The sequence below is a fragment of the Corapipo altera genome, unplaced genomic scaffold (assembly GCF_003945725.1).
Source record: "Corapipo altera isolate COAL_440 unplaced genomic scaffold, ASM394572v1 70, whole genome shotgun sequence".
Lineage (NCBI taxonomy): Eukaryota > Metazoa > Chordata > Aves > Passeriformes > Pipridae > Corapipo > Corapipo altera.
The window spans coordinates 1,352,927-1,370,261 of NW_020884911.1; the positions used below are offsets into that span (position 1 = coordinate 1,352,927).

The 17,335-nt window shown below is 43.9% G+C and overlaps 1 protein-coding gene across 8 annotated transcripts in view; it reads left to right on the forward strand.

Moving 5' to 3' along the window:
• The first annotated feature begins 395 nt into the window (after positions 1-395).
• The window catches only part of EML6 (EMAP like 6), a 75,803-nt gene continuing 58,863 nt past the window's right edge, over positions 396-17,335 (forward strand). For 7 of the 8 annotated variants that reach the window (XM_027653911.1, XM_027653912.1, XM_027653909.1 and 4 more), the window contains exon 1: positions 820-1,036. In XM_027653911.1, coding sequence (XP_027509712.1) covers positions 840-1,036 — 197 coding nt within the window. In that variant the 5' untranslated portion in view covers positions 820-839. Of the gene's footprint in view, positions 1,037-17,335 lie in introns of all 8 variants that reach the window. The other variant, XM_027653907.1, reaches the window with a different exon arrangement.

Here is a 17,335-nt window from a genome sequence, read left to right on the forward strand (position 1 = left end):
TGGTGAATTGGAGTGACTGAAAATGGGAAATTTAAACTTGTTTTAATTATGCGGTTGCTGTAGAATCCAAAAGGAGGAAGTTTTGGGTCGCTGGGGGATAAGGAAAGCTGGGTTATATCCCCATATTTTATGCTGGATGTTGTGTACGAGACGGTATCGAAAGAGAGGATTCCTGTGAGGACTCGGAGCGTTGGACCGTGTGAAAGGGGCTCAGAAGCACCCAGAGCACCCCCAGCGCCCATCCCAGCGGAGCTCCCCTCACCCAAACAGTCCCCCCCCGTCAGGCAGCGCTCCCCCCATCCCCAGCAGTCCCTTTTAAACACACGTGCACTCTGCCATTCAAACCCACGGGGCTTGTGTTTTCTTCTCTTTCAGCTCTGGCCCCGGGGGTAACTATGTTAAAAAGAGGAGCGCCCAGGGAGCGCTGTGCAGGAAGCCAAGAAGGTGCCGCACGGGAGGCGCAGCGGGAAGCCTTTGGCAGGTGGTGCTGGTGACGCACAGAAGTTACTTTGCCTTCGGGAGGACGGCAGGCCCCGTGTGCTGCCCATGTAGGTGTGCCGCTGTGCCCCCGAGAAGTTGGCTGGTGGCGCGGCGGCGGCGGAGCGGCGGCGGCTCGTCCTGGGCAGCGGCGGCGGCAGATGATGGTGGCGGCGCTGAGCTGAGCTGAGCGGCGGCATCCCGGCCCCGCCGATGCGCTTCCCGGCCCCTTCCCCGCTCCGAAGGGCCACCTGAGGCTCCGGCAGCTGGGCAAGCATCGCCGACGCCGGAAAGGGGAAAGCGTGCCGGGGGCAGGCGGGTCAGCGCTCGGCTGTGTGCGGGTGGGCAGGGGGTTGGTTATCATGGCGGATCGGACGGCTCCGCGCTGCCAGCTCCGGCTGGAGTGGGTGTACGGCTACCGGGGCCACCAGTGCCGCAACAACCTGTACTACACGGCAGGGAAAGAGGTCGTGTACTTCGTGGCCGGAGTCGGCGTGGTTTACAACACCAGGGAGCACAGCCAGAAATTCTTCCTCGGGCACAACGATGATATTATCAGGTAAGGGGGCTGACTTCTCTGGTGGTGGGGTGGGGTGGGGTTTAAAGGGAAGGGAGGAGAATGTAGGGCTGGCAGAATACCCCCTCCTTGCTTCTTACAGCTCGGCTTGCACCTGCCGTTTTCAAGCCGCCCAGATTTGTCAGCGGCAGGCTGTGTGATAGCTGGATTTCTAGATACTATCGGTTATCGTTATTTTCTAGCAAAGCCTCAAAATCTTGCAATATTAAGGGAGAGACAGTAAGTTTTTCTCTTGCACTGCACCAAAAGCAAGGCATTTGGTTTCAGCGCTGGGAAGATCTTAGTGCAACAGTGCTGCAAAACCGCGTCTCCAGCACAGTGATCTTCCCAGAGCTGGGACCCCGGCTCATCAGTTCTGACATCGCACAGAAGGCAGGTGTAGCTCTCCCTGCCCTCGGCAAATCCCAGCACGGGAGTCCGTAAATCTGACACATCGCTCAAGCTAAGCTGCTTTTAATATCATCCGGAAAATTTAAATCAAAATCAACTTCAGCTGTTTGCACTCCAGGCAAAAAATCCCAAGCATGCTGGTGCAAGATGGCTACAGAAGCACAGGTCTGGCTCTTCATCTGTCCAATTTATTGCCTCTTTCTCTCAGATTCTGCCTGAGAAGTGGATTTAATTGATGTTCTCGTCCTACAGAACGCTGATTTTTACTGCACCTCACAAAATAGCACAATAAAAACATGGTTGAAGAGTTCTAGGTCCCCTCCTAAAAATCTGCCCGAAACACAGAAAATTACATCGGTAAAATAGAAAATTAATGTTGTAGCTACTACTTTGTGACAGAAATGTGAGCCTAGACTATCCCCATGAAGGATGTTGCCTGGTGATGCCACTCCTCTGAGCACAGCTATGTGCTGCCCTCCCTGTTCACCCAATTCAGCATGAATGAAGTGTTTTGTTGATGATGTGGAACCAGAGCGGTCCCAGGTGACTCATGGTGTGGGAGTGCTGTGGAAACATCTGCCAAAGGCAGAGTCCTGACACTGTAACCACCTCACACAACTGTCACGTCATCCCTGGTTATGGAAACCATCCACTTTTCCTAGGAAGAGCTTTTGGCTCCTGTGTGCCCTCGTAACATCCTTCTCTCTGGAATGTGTGAAAGCGTTCTGTCAAGTACTGTGGATGTGCATAGAAGTTTATGCTGGTTTCAAAGATGTTGCAGCTCCAAAAGGCTGTTTAAATGTACACTGGGCTGCTCAGAGAAGAGTCAGGTATTTTAGATGCATCTGCAGTATCATGACATTAAAAGTTTTGCCTGTTGTATGGACACAAATTTCGATACTCTGTGGAATAGGAAGTGTAATCCATGTAGAGAGTTGTATATTTCTGAGGTTAGGCTTGAATTCTTATTAAATACTAGAAATATAATTCTTTAAAACACAACTGCATAACTACAGATCTCCACTGAGTTTTGGTTGGACAGTCATGCTTTGGTTGTCTCTCTGTTTTTTAATATTCAACCAGCTGGGGGAAAAATGTCCCAAATATTATACTTGTACTTTTAAGTAAGTAATTCTTTGTGTGGTCATCACTGATATGACTCATAAATGCAGGAATTTAAATTCTCTCGCATTTTAGGCTTCATAGCTTTCATCCAATTGAGATGAATGGGGTGAATGTACTTATCCAGTTTTTCTGGTTTTGTTGGGATTTACTTGCCTGAGACCAGCTTCTAAACAGCAGTGTGTGCATTTGCAGTCCAACAGGTTGTAATTTCTAAAGAGGTTTGAAACACCATTTAAAAAAAAAAGAAAACTTGCAGATTTTGGAAAATTCTGCAAATCCTTGAGACCAGAAGACCTTGAAGTGGGAAGATCATCTGCTTACAAGGACTGCTGTTATCTCCTTCCGTGTTGAAAGGTTTTTGTGAATGCTGTTCTGTGGCAAAAAAATTGATAACCCCGTGATTCTCAGCGCTGATACCGTGTATTACCTGGCAGTGTTTGTTGAAGTCATGAAAGGGGATATTTGTCCTTGGTGGAAAGGTCAGGTGTGCATGTTTAATGTGTTTTCACAAGATTAATGGTTCTGCCTCTTGTTTTGTATCGAAATAATGCAGCTGGACATAATTTAGTTTGGGCTCAAGCAGACCGGAGTGTATTGGATTAATGGAGAAATGCCATTTTCCCCAAGATCCATATTTAAAGGCGAGTTCTGGCCGTAGAAGGAACTGGATGTTCTGCACTTGGCTGGTAAGGTCGATGTTCTGAGTGCACAAGTGAGCTCAGAATGTCCTGTTTTCTGAGCAAAGCCCCCACCAGGTGCTGTGCTTCCCAGCTCTTCCTCCTTGGACTTCAGCATGAGACGAGGTCCTGAACCACCTGATTTAACCTCCAGGTGAGCCCTGCTTTGTGGAGGGGTTTGTGGGTAACCTCCAGAGCTCCCCAGCTTAACTGCAGTGTCCTGTGGTTCCTCTGTTGCTGCCAGTCATCTAACACAGTTCTTCTTGCACTGTGGAGTGGCTCATACTATTGATTAGCAAGTCCTGTCATTACAGAAGAGGATCAACACGTGGCTGAAGTGAATCAGGGTTAGTTCTGGCCTCTGAGGGGTCTGGGTCCTTTGTGTTTGTCACTGGTGAAGTTTACTTTATAATCAAAGAGCACGAAACATGCCCTGTTCTGCCTCCCTCCCGGGGGTGTAGATCCAGCCACGGTGACACTGGGATGGAGCAGTGTCCTGTCACTGACTGTCACTGGCTGCAGTCATTGCTGCGGGGCAGGACTCGGGGGCAGAAGCTGATATGAACACCCAGGGGTTGTTTTCCTTCTGGGGTGATTTAAAAGTGGGCTTTTGCAGCAGCTCATTGTAAGAGCAGTGCCTTTGTGTGGGAGTGAGAATCTTGCAGTGCATGCAGCGTCTCTGCCTTCCACAGGATCCCTGCAAATGTGGGATCCGTGTGCAGCAGAACCACCTGCAAGGCTGGCTCATGACTTCTGACAGTACGGGGACACTTTCAAAAGAACAAAAGGTTTTCTTACTTTATGTTGTGCCTTACTCGTAGAACAGTCATCAATTAGATCAACCCTTGTTTTTCCCTTAATTAAGTGTTGAGTGGAGGTAGTTCTTTCCTATAACTGTTCTGCAGTTTTTGCATATACAAAAGCCACAGAGAACAGCAAAAGTAAAAATATAACCAATTGAGATACTTCTCATCATTTAAAATGCAGTTGATTTTATTTCTTTTTACAGAATTCATTTGTAAACAGAGATTCATTCCTAGCCTTGAGGAATTTTTCCACTGGTATAGTAGTGATGTCTCCTTGTTCTTGAGCACCTGCAAAGCCCCCTGTTATCCCTGGATTGCAGAGCACGTTGTTTATGTAAGGCAGTGTGGGATTTATCAGAATATTGCTGTAAGTGTGTGTGTGTGTGAGTGCCCCTGTGCTGACAGATTGGGATTAAACCACGGCTGTGCCAGCGGGATGAGATTTGCTGTGCTGACATACAGACTGGAGGCCTGGTTTGTTCCCAGGAGGGTTGTTTCAGGAGACAGGATGTGTATTGGAATATGACTGTACGTTTTCTTGTCTTCCTGCCACTGGGGGAAAAAAAGGAATAGGATGCCTGAAGCAATGTTGTGTGTCGTTGACTGTAGGAAATGTAATTTTGGAATTAGTAAATTGATGGCAGAGCTACGCAAATCAAAACCCCAGAGATCAAAGATATAATTGTACTTTTATCTTTTTATCTGAGAGTATGCATCACAATATTTCTGGTTATAGGGTGGTGCTTATTTGAAGAGATCTGAAACACTTTGTTTCCTTGCCCCCAGTTGGCTGGTAAGGGACAGCAGTTTCTGTAGGGTGGTGGTGAAGTTACTGTGGTTGCTGGATGTGTTTTGGGAACTGTTTTGAGACAGTACGTTGTTAAACAAGTTTCATATGAAAGAAATTAATGCCCCCTAAAAACTCCTCAGCTTTATTGCTTCCTTTGCTTTCAACCTCAGCAAACCTGGGGAAAATGCAGTTTGTTCCATGAAGTTCTGGTGGCCTCTTCTGCCTGCGCTCGGTTGCTGCTCTGCATTTGGATTTGAACTCTTGCCCAGGGTTGCCATAAGCTGCTATAAATTTGTGTTTTAAGTATCTATGTGAATGCATCAGACATGTTGGAATATGTGGTTGCAGTATCTTACTGAATGTGGGTTTAGAAATACAAATATCAATTCAAAGTGGGGAGAAACTCAGCAGGCATTTGTCGCAATATATCAATGAGAACAGTCATTATTTAGCTCCAGTCCTCAACCAGAGCAGCCTAGCCTTCATTTTTTAATGTATTTTTTTTTTACTTTCTCTGCATCAACTCTCTGCACCTTTTTCACTTGCTTTATTTCAATTTGATTTGAGATGACCAGGAGTCATCAGGTAATTGTGTGTAATCACCCTTTACTAGGATGAAAACTCAAAGAAAGTATTTTGATATGAGTAACCTTAATTTCAAATTTTCTTCTTAGTTTGAAGGCTGGGGAGGAGCTGATGGCACAGTTTTGTATTAGTGTTTTGTATTATCAAACTTCCTGCAAAAGTATATACACAAATTCTGGTCTTTACAGATGTTTATAAACTGCATCTTGCAGGACAGAAGAGATCAACCTCCATGAACTGTTATTGCTCTCTTTCTTCCTGACGAAATGGATGTCAGATAGATTTATGTAGGCAATTTCCAGATACTTCTTCTTTTTTTCCTTCCAAGTCTTGATTAGATTTGTGCAGCAAGATGAGATGCATTTCTGCCCCAAGAACATTTGGTTGTCTGGCTTTTCTGTCCAACAGACAAACTGAATTTAAATTCTCCTTTAGAAGTGGCATTTGTAGCAGACTGGGAATGACACCTCCAGAGCTTTAGGGAGCCTTGATCTTAAGGCCATGTATGTGTTTATGTCAAATTCCTTTAAACATTCCAACAGCACAATGGACTTTGGTGCTCTGCAGCTTATTGCTGGAACTTGTGCTAATGCTGGCGTTGAAGTCTGTTCTTCCTTCTGTGACAGATGGATTGAAATACACTGACATGATGGCAATAAAAACAGAATATGAATTAAAGGTTACTCTCAGAGGGATATAGCAACCCTGCTATTTTGGTTGCCTGACTTTCCCTGTTACAAAAGATTTCACTGGGTTTTTTTTTTATCAGGAATTTTGAGTGCCTTCATTACATTAGCACACTGGAATGTTCAAGGCATAATCCTGCTGCCTGGTACTATGGTTTACATGTAGTCACACTAATATTGATGCCTGCACACCAAAATTGGGCATCCATTCATGCCAAACATCTGCTTCCTCATCTTCAGAAATTCTTCCATATGCAGAGTTAAAAACTGCAAGTGTTGTTCACTTATTAGCTGCAAATATTAATTGCACAATGATGGTATTTATAACACTGACTGTAACAGTAAATAACTAGTAACAGTAGTAGTAAAAAAAGACAACAAAACTATCCCTCTAGGATTCTGAGGGATTCTCATCTGTTTAGAAATTTATTTTTTCTTAAAACCTATTGAAATGCTGTTCAGTGGAACCACTCTGTGCTCTGTTAGTGGCTGTAAAACAAGTTTATAATAGACAGTTATGTTCCCAATCCAAGGCCTTGTGCAGCTACAGCGACTGTTGCATGTGGTCTGGCCTCCTACTTCCACAGTGGGTTTATCTGGGTTTTTTTTTTTTAAAATATGAGGTATCAGGAGGTGGCCTCGAATGCCTCAAGTGACATATATTGAGCTATTTCAAAGCTTTGCTTGTCAGGCTGGAGAGGTTTGTCTGGTTCTATCTGGGAATTCAATCAAACCCTGTCAGTTTGACAGCCTGCTCTGGGATGGGCAGCTCTGTGCTCCTTCCTCACAGGGAACCAAATCTGCTCTTTGAGGCTGGGTCAGATCTTTGAGTGTTTAATGTTGTTAAATGGTGCTGTTAAAGAAATGCCACTGTCCTTTTATTCTCTTTTGTGATGGCACTTCCCTCCTCTATTTATTTCCCACACTGCATCATTTAATCACTTGGGTTCTGTACCACACCTCATGGCATTCAGAATGTAATTACGATTTTGGGAAGCTTCTTTTGGATGTGCAACTCTTTCAAATACAGAATTTGTGATAGAAATTGTATCACAGAACTCAAATATTTCACAGTAATTTCGAGTGAAAATTTGATACTTCATATTATGACAAAATTTTGACAAAGAATAAATTAAGAGGACTAATTCCCTTTATTTCTTTCCTATTAAGTGGAGGGAGAACACCTTTTTGAAGGAATCTGCACATCTGTTGTAGGCTCATCTCACCCCTCTTATCTCTCCTCTCTGATGAGGACAGTTCAGGTTATTAAAATTATTCTTTTATCCTTTTAAATTATCCTTATATCCTTTTAAAAATTGCTTTTCACAAATTCAGGTCCTCCGTGGCAGAACACTAATAATTCTATGAAAACTGCAATTTTCTAAATAATTGCAATCTTGAGAAGATAGATATGAAGTAATTTCTTCCTTTGAGATTGAACTTGGCCAAGAACTTAAGAGTTTTGAGAGCTTTGCATGTTTTGTTCCTTTCTTAATGCAACGAGAAAATACAGAAGTTGCTAAGTGTTGGTAGTTCAAAGGCCTTTATCAGAATATGCCCTATTATTTTATTGTCTGCTTGGGAGCTGTAGAGGAGAATGCTGGAATAATCTTCAGAAGCACATGTGGCAAATCCTACAGTTTTCAACTCTTGCACCAAATGTCTTATGTCAGTGTATATGTTAGCATAGTTTTTATTGCAGTGCACGTTAATGCATCACCAGAGAAATTAAAATAAGAATATCAGAAAATTTGTGGCTTGAATTGACAATGAATGCCAGGGATGAGATGAAGTTTTTGGAGGGCTTGTGCACTGTGATCTTTACCTTGGGTCGACAGTGATTATTTGCTGTGATACGTGTTTTTGCCGTAGGTTTCTAGCATGGATACGTTAAATACAAATTTCCTTAACTTCCTCTTGGAGAGAGGATATTTTGCTCAGGAAAACTGTAAGGGACTAGAAGAGCAAGCAGATACCTGAACTGTGTACAGGGACACATGAAATCTCCTGTAGCAGCTTGTGTTTTTGGAAGCTCTGGAACACAGGAACGCCTCGAATCGGTGCTGCACAGACCCGTTCCTTTGTGTCCCCGCACACGGAGCGCTGCTGTTTCCCTCTCCTGGCCGGCTGCCACGGTGTGGGGAAATCTGGAGGCTGCCCAGCCGAGCTGAATGCACTTGATTAGCTGATTGTGTGCAACAGCGCTGCCCTCAGCTCACACTGGCTCCGGGAGCCTGCTCGGCGTTCCCTCCAGTGCCGCGGGAGCGCGCAGCAAAGCCCCCTGCGCTGGGGAGGGGGATTGCACTGCTCCCTGTGCTCCGGCACGGGGGGATAGGGGAGCTGGTGCGAGCAGGGAGAGACATTTCAGTCTCCACAGGAGCCTGGGGCTGTGGTGGAAGCTGCTTTCTCTGCTCCTGGGAAGGGGAAGGCAACCCCCCTGTAACATCCGTGATACCATAAGCTGGAGAAAAACCCCAAGTATTAGCAAATGACAAGCAGTAAACCAGATTATAAGTGCCTGAGGCTACATGCTGCCAGGCAGTTACATAATGGCACAAAACTCTTCAGCCTCCACTGCAGCACCGAACCTGAAATCCAGCAAAAAGGCCTCCCAGGAGCCCAGCTCAGAGATTTCACAGAAGGCACAACCCCAGGTTCCCAATCTCTGAAGAGCTGGCTATGGAATCAAGAGGAAAAGAGAAATAATGAGTCGTGGTGCTTACATAAAAACATAAAGAGTCGTAGTTCCATGTTTGTTTATATAACTCCTGGTATTAGTCTCACAAAACTGAAGTTTCAAAGGCATTCTTTGGATCACCCCAATCCCCCTCAAATAACAGCATGTCAGGGATTTTGGTAGTGGCAGAACTTCACACCTGCTCCTTCCTGTTTGTGTCTGCCACGATCATTAATATGGAAGAGAAGTGGGTTTGAATCTCTTTTCCACGTGTCTGATCAGTCGCTCACCAGAACAGGAAGGTCAGTGAACACTTCCAGGGACATTCCAGCTCCTCAGGAATTTAATACTGAAAATTCTGCTTATGTGAAACGTTCATTGAACTGCGTGGCGTTACTTGGTATTTGAAACTTGCTGTATTTAGCTTTTGTTTCAGTTCATTTCTAAGTGACTGTAGAGCAATCCCGTAAACATCGCTTCAGGCAGGTTCCTGTGGAGTTGGGTTTTGGGTGTGGTTTGTGGGCTGTGAACAGCAGGGCAGGTAGGGGTGGAGTTTCTTTCCCTTGTCTGGCTGTGGTGCTGCCTGAGATCCCAAAGTCAGGAGCCTGAGCTTACTGGATGTGCAAAGGCACCTCAAGCCTCTACCAAGTTTGTCTCCTAAAATAACAGTATGTAGAGTTTCTGAACTGTTTCCCTTCACATGTTTTTTTCCCAGCTATCCATTTTGTAGCCAGCACAGAAGGGAAGTTGCTTGATTTAAAGAACATGCTAAATTCCCAAACTCTGTCTTCCCTTTTTGCTATTTCTCTTCTCTTTATGTAGAGTTTCCACAGGCATGATTTGCTTTTTAGCTCTGTGGGTACTGCCTTATGTGCTAACATATGAATTGCTCTGTTACACAGATGGATCATTTGAAAAGTTTGGAAGTAAATTCATCTTCCATGTCTAAAATTTCTAGAAAATACTTGAATTTCCAGGGCTCATTTGTATGCTCTGAGGAGAACTAGGATGTGGATCTTTAACTTTCCAGAGCCTGGTGAATAGATGAGTGTGACTGGGCATGTGAGGAAATCCTGGATGTGCATGGGAGATGGGTGACAGGTCTTTATTTTTGTAAATGTCTGTATAAAGAATATGGTAAATCTGAACAGAGAGTCCTGTTCTCTGAGAGCTGCCTTACGTGAGGTACAACATTAGCTTTTGTAAGAGAGCTGAGAAGGCAGCATCCATTTACCTGAGCAAGGAATGTCTTGGCCCTTGTGCCTACATCTGTACAACTTCACAGTTGTATTTTGGTTAACTGTTAGACCTGGTGCTGGGCCAGGAGATAATTTAAATTAGGAATAACCAGCGTATTTTGTGTTTCAGCAAAGGACAGATTAAATGAAGTATGAATACACTGCTGCTGGATAAGACAGCTCTTTAGCCTGCCCTGTTTCCTGCTGTGTTAAGGAGTTATTTGATGGAATTATTGTGAATGTGCTCTGTACACTGTGTTGCACTTCACATTTTCCTCGTGGTATCTGTAATGTTTCATTTGTAATCCCTGGGACTCCCCACTGCCTAGAGGTGAATGCTCTTTTACCTTGTCATTTAGTTTGGTGGGAATTGCTTTATGTGTGATGACAGTTAAGTGCACTGCACACTTTTTTTTTCCCTGCCTTCTCCCTCCCTATCAGATACAACCATTTAACGAGCCCCAACCCCTCCAAACTGAGCACATTCTGCAGCTGTCACAGCTCACTGCCAGCTGAGCTGTACTCCCTGGGATCCACCTCAGTCTTTGGCAGGATTGTGTTCTTGTTTTTAAACATATATACAACACAAATATATATATATATATATGATTATTATATGATTATGTAGTATTATATAATGCATAAATGTAAAAATTATATATATTTGGCTTTCAAATAACTTGTTGTCTAAATGTCAACCTGGGATTACCCCTTTAACTTCTAGACACCCTCTTTTCTGTCCCAGAGGTAACAGCAAGGAGTGATGCTGTCCCTTCATTCCACTTATGAACATACTGGATTTAAACTGGAATTGCTCAGTGGTTGGAACTAAATAGAGATGTTCAGTGTCGGCAAATCTGAGCTTTGCCTGAGTTGTCACAGAATTTTAGGCTCCTAGAAAATGTTACCAGTTAAAAAAAAAGCTCTTGCATTGTGACAAGAGGGGGTTTTTTTGGCTCTGGTATGCGATAGAAATCAAAAAAAAAAGAAATGGTACTAGTCACCAAAAGGCCATGATAGCCACAGCCATGGCTTGGCTGTGGGGCTTGGAACAACATGCCCCAGTCTGTGGGATGGCAGCAGCAAAGCCCTGAATCCCAAACCCCAGAGCTTCCCTGCTGCCAGCAGGGATTTGAGGCCCGAGCAGGAGCTGTGCCTGGGAGATCCCGGCGATGTTTAGCTCTCGTGTCTGTCTGCAGCCAGAGCCCGGCTTTCACATGTCACTGCCAGTTATGCTGGGCAGGGATTGCTCCTCTGGGAATGGCAGCAGACTCTCTCTAACATGCTGGGTTGCAGCTTTCCCCCTGGCTCCCTCGAGTCACTGGGCTGGAAGGAGTTTCCCGGTCCCTTTGGCACCCACCACCCCAAGTGGGAAAGCTTCGGTGGAACTGGAACTGGAGTAGGTTGGTCTCCTGTTTTCTTCTTGGATTGCTCACAGATGTGGGGTTTCCCAGACTTGGCTGTTCATACACATTTTCCCTGTCTTATTTGGAAAATTTTAGGATGTCTTTGATCAGCTGTTTCATAAACCAGTAAAAATCCCTGAGGAATTCGGTTCATAGGAAAGGTTGGCAGCATATCACACATTTTGAACATAATTTTGTTGTTAGACTTTAATTTTTCCTGATTAGAATATTCACATTTAAAAGTACGCTTCTCTTGATTTAATAATTTTTTCTTTTTTCCCAAATTTATGATTCTTACACTGTTGTCACAAGAAAGCTGAGCTGCCAGTGACTGAAGAGGAGTGCTTCTCACTGGCCTTGGGGGAGATGAGCTCAGAGTTATCAACTAAAGTGCCACACAACTGCAGGAGCCTGCTGTGCATGAGACCCCACAGTCACCCCCCTAAATGCTGCCTGGGGGGCTCTCCAACTCAGAGACATTCTTGGAATGACAGGGGGGAGGTTTCCTTGCTGTCTTGTTTTCTCTTAATTCTTTTTTCTTGTTCCGTTCTCACTCTTCTGTGTGAATTTTGTTACAGCCCCTTCCCTGGAGTGGTTTCTTAGCTGGTGTAGCCGTGGCTATTACAGACAGGATTAAATATCTCACTCCAAGTTACAAGAGTCAGTCAGGTCTCTGAGGATAATCTCCTGTGGCAGCCTTTGCCTGTGGTGCCATTGTGCAGATTCCCAGGAACTGTGCCTTTCACAGAAGGGGGTCGGGGCAACTCCTGGCATTGTGCTCACCCACACTTTGGTGGCTGAGCTGCCTTGTCCAGAAATAATGGAACATCTTCCCTATTTGTTCCTATTTTAATTTTCTGTGGTCTCTTGAAGGTTCAGTGTGTGTTGCTTGCACTCAGTTGTGCATCAGAAACCAGTGAAGTGTTTCCAGTAGCGGGGTTTATGTGAAGAAAGGCCTGGATTGTTCCCAAAATACTCACCTGAAGCCTAAGAGAGCTCATCTTTATGTGTGACAAGCTATTCCCACCTTCCTGGGAGGAACCGTGACTCAGATGTGTGTGTTATGTGTGAGGAGATTAAATGGAAACGTAGAAAGGCTCCTCTTCCCAAACCTACTATCTGGGTGTGAGGGCGGTTCTAAAATGAGGAGTTCTTGGGAAAATAGGTGGCAACCTTCAGGTTTTATGGGGGCTTTTTGGAACTGTACCTGAAGGTGTGTTTAGATTTGTTCTTAATGCATATTAAATAACAGAATATACAGATTTATTCTGTGGAAGCTCGTTTCCAGAGTAAAAATGCAAACATTTCTAAATGTATTTATGGCTTCGTTATAAGATCATAACAGCCAAAGCATGTAATTTTACTATTTTAACATTTAAACAATGACTGTGGAGTAAAGCCTTGGCTTTCACAATTTTTTTTTAATTCTGAGCTGATTACAGATCTTTTTTTACTTATTCCAGCTGCCTGCAGAATACAAAAATAAAAGCAAATGTATGCAAAATGCATTGCACAAATTAACATGCATTAAAATTCTCAGCTACCCTGATATTTTTGCAAGAGAGAGCAGAACGTGGATTGTGTGTCACACATCAGTCATCTCTATTAATATTTTGCTTTCAAAAATACAAATATAATCAGAAAATATTGATGGCTCTATTTTCAGCTGTATTAGTACTGCAGACTATAATAGAGATATTTTAAACTAGGAGACTTAGGTAGCACTGCCTTGGAACTCAAAAAGGGTAAACTTCTCCTCAGTTTTATTATTCCTTCTATGGCAAATCTGGGAATTCCTCCAATGCACCATCCCCTAAATTAAGTCCCTGGGCTTTCTCACATACAGAGCGTGTGCTCCATCCTTCTGTTGTGTGTACATTCCTCTGCACATTTATAGCATCCTGCTGTGCTTCCAAACAGGCACCACAGACACTGAGGGAAGGCTGGGTGTGTTCTTCCCAAATACCAGTAAAATGTTGGCATTAACTCCTGGTTTTTGGACGTGGAACCTCAGGAGTAAGGTTTTTATATCGTAGAAGTCTGAGGAGTAATTTGATTTTCTGGTCCTGCTGAATTACAGCTTCTCATCTGAAAGCACTGCTCATACCCCCCTGAGTCCCAACAAATACATTTTTAAAGCTTGTGCAGCCTTTGTGAGATTCCAGAAGGCAAAATCAGAGGAAGATTTTACTTTGGCTTGGGTAATTATTATTAACATTTCCATCTGAAGCTGCTTCTTTCTTTTACTTTGTTAAATTGTGGGTTGATGGAATAATATAATGGAGTTTCTAATGGACTTTCTGACTCCTCAGGCAGCTTTCATGTGGCCAACCATGCTGGGGTGAGCTCCCTGTTCTGAGTAACTAATAAAGCCAGTCTCTTCTTTTCTCCTTAGTTTAATTCCTTTTTTTTTTTGTAATAAAAGCATAGAAAGTGCTTACATAACATGACTTGGAGGAAATAGTCAGTAATATCACAGGAAAATACACCTGACATCCAGGAGATGTTCAGTGTAACACCCGTGTCTTGGGCACTGGAGATTCCCCTGGGAAAAGGCCCTGGCTGTAGAAGGAATTTTGTGATACCAAATTGATGTGGGCTGCACTATTAGCCTTTTTTTTTTTCTTTTTGTCCCTGATAAAAAGCAGCTGTGTGCTGTGAGGGTTTTCTGGTGTGTGACACCCCTTAAGCACAGATTGTTCTCAGGTGAGGGTTTCATTTCTGGGAGCTTGGAACAAAAAGGACTTGTGCAATGAAAATACCTGCAGCTGGGGCTGGAGGGGCCTCGTCTGGGACAAACAGGGGGCAGCTGGGACAGGAGGGGACAGAGCTGGGGACAGATCCAGAGCTCAGTTACTGAGCTGCACTCCCAGGAGCTGCTCTGGTAAGCACCTTCTTTGCTTGTTTAGGCTTTTTCAAACAGAAAGCCCCCAAACCCCTGAACTGCCCAAGCCTGTGGTAGAAAGGAGAGCAGGGTAAAGTGGAAGATTCTGTTCAGCATTAAATCCCAGGTGTTTCTGTGGTGTTTTAGCACTGACCTCTCCAGATTTTATGTGCAGAGCATTGGTGTGTTACTGGTGAATCATTTGGTGGTTTTATCGTGATGCTGCATAACTTCATCATCAGGAGGACAGCAGAGTACAGAGAAACCAAGGTGTTGGTTTTCATCCTTAATTATTTTCTATTTTGGCCTTACAAAGCAGTGATACTTGGCTACTTTTTAATAATAAGCTGTGGCTGGGTGACATGTCTTTACATGTCCTCTGCAGCTGGGAAACCAGATTAATTCTGTTCTCTGGGAAGTTTAACGGGGGTTTTGTGTAATCTGTTCCCCACAAAAGAGACACTTGATACTTAAAAATCTTCAGGTCGTGTCAGATGATGTAAAAGCCAGATAACAGCCATCACCTACTAAATGAAATCTCAAAATTTCAAAGAAATGAAATTGTTTTGTGGATAATAATCCACATAGAAACTTTTCTTGTTGGAATCGTTAGAGAAAAGGGAAAATGGATTTATTAATATGTACTTGTTAAAAACCGTCTTGGAATTTTTCGGCATAGTGTTTGTGTTCTCCACAATTAACTGGCAAAGCTGAATTTCAGAAGCCTGGCAAGAGTGCTCAGAAAACTGAGATCCATTCACTTTGCCCCAGGTCCACTGGAAGTGGAAGCTCAGAGTCCAGACCCACTCTAATGCTCTGCAGTGGTTCCACGTCCCTCCAAGCCCTGTGTACTGTGCGTTGTACCTTGAGGCCTGACAGCTTGTGGAGCTGTTGTCGTTCAGAAAGTACAAAAGATCTAATCCCTCCTCCACAGGGAAATTCTTTTATCGCCCTCAGTGCGATCTGATGATCCTCCAGTGTACAACTCCATCTTTCTGAAAAGTAACAGAGTTGTTGGTCTTGGCTTTGCTTTCCTGGGAGCTGATGAGTGTCAGCTGGCAGCATTCAGAGGGGAGAGAAAAGCATCCTTAGTAGCACTGCAAACTCCCCGTGTTCTGAGGGGTCTAAAAAGGAATGTTTTTCTCCAGCTGCGTTGGATATTGCCACATTTATCATTTCTGGAGACATTCTGTGTACAAAGAACCATAATTTGCTTCTGACCCATGAAATGCCCCTTGGTGTGCATTTATTTGATATATTATTGAATCAGGCTCTTACTCTCCTCTGCTTCTTTCCATTAAAGTGCCTAACCTTAAAATATGGTGGGACAGGATTGTCACGAGAAGAATGCCCAAGTAGGATGCAGCTGTCACGCTCTGAATTCATTGTACTTGAAGCAGGAACACTTTCCCTGGCCTTAAAATCCTTATTTCTGATGGGCACTGAAAGGCAAACCTATGCAAACGGTGTCATTATCCCAGTGTGGATTTTTTAAGGAGAGCCTCTGAATTTTGTCAGACCACACAATTTGTCATAAACATGACTAGACCTGGAGATTTCCAACTGGATGAGATGAAATTGCTTAAACTGAAAATTAAAGTGGGAGTGGTCCAGGAAAGTTCTGGCAATGGCTGGGTTTTTCCTTGATCTTGGTAATATTTCCCATTTCTCCTTGACTGTTCTCTGGGCTTTTTGGTTATTTTTATCACGTCTTCTGTATCGTATTCGTTTTGCAGCTCTCTCTTGATTCCTCTTTTTCTCAGCTCTATCTTTTGCCTGTCCTGTTTCCAGGATTTTCTTCCCATGTCCCTCTGGTGATTCCCGTGGTGATTGACATCACCGTGCTGTGGGCAATTAATTAGTGCTCGGGATTTGCTGTTCACTGTGACCACCAGTCTTGGAGCTCTTGGCTTGATCTGAATTATCACATCTCTGCTCTTGGGAGGAAAGGCACAGCTACATTCAGGCCATTTTCAGTTGTCTCAGCCCTGGAATGTGATAAATGGGAAAAATAAAGGCTTTGATTCCCAGTGGCCAAGCACAGTTTGTGTGTCTGCTTGGACTGCACTTTGGTGTTTCTACATCAGGCTGAAGCAGGGTGAAGGCAGGAAATGAAGGAGGGAACGGCCTGTGACGGTGATTTCTCAACTTACAGCCCTTTTCTGAATTATAAATTACATTTTCAATCACGGTGTTCAGACCAGCCTTCAAATTCTTTATACCAGATGAACATAAAGCTTTTGCTGATTTCTGTTGACCAGTACTAAATTAACAGCAGTGTGTAATTAGTTTTCCATGTATTGGGAAATTACTTGGGTTACCCTGTGGTGCCATTTAAGTCGCTGGTTTTATCTCGGCATCATAGACCAGGGTTCTCTGTTTCAAGTTTAATACTTTGTCTTTCTTGAAGAAATAGTCATACCATGGCACATACAGAGAGTTCTGGGCATGCCCTGGCCATGTTGTTTTGGGGGTTGTTTTCAGATATTGCAGCAGGCTGCAGTCATCATATGAATGCAAATGGAGTTAGTCTCAGATGGAACTCTGTGCATGCATGGGAAAACTGGAATATGGGTTCTCTTTGGGGTAGTGTGGCTCATATGCTGTGTGTATTCCCTGATCACTTGTTACTCAAAACCCACAGTTCATGAGGGCATTTTATTTCTACTTTTACCTTCAATGTCATTAAATGGGCTTTGGGTAAAATCTCCCAGGATTTCTTTTTGCTGGGAGAAGCTCAGAGTTGCAAAATATCCCTGAGATGAACGTGGATGAGAAAATCAATCCCTCAGGAGCTGTGTGACCGTGGTGTTGCTGCAGCCCCGTGTGAGAGGAGCCCCAGTGCTGCAGGATGTGCTGCAGTGCCCTTCCCTTTTAGGAAATCTGCCCAGTTTTGCTCTCCTTACAGATCCACATGAGTGTAAATCAGAGCTGGCCTCAATTAAACAGCAGAATGGTTTTGCATTTTAAGGGTTTATTTTTTCTCTTGGAAAATTGAGGAAATTTTAATCACTTGA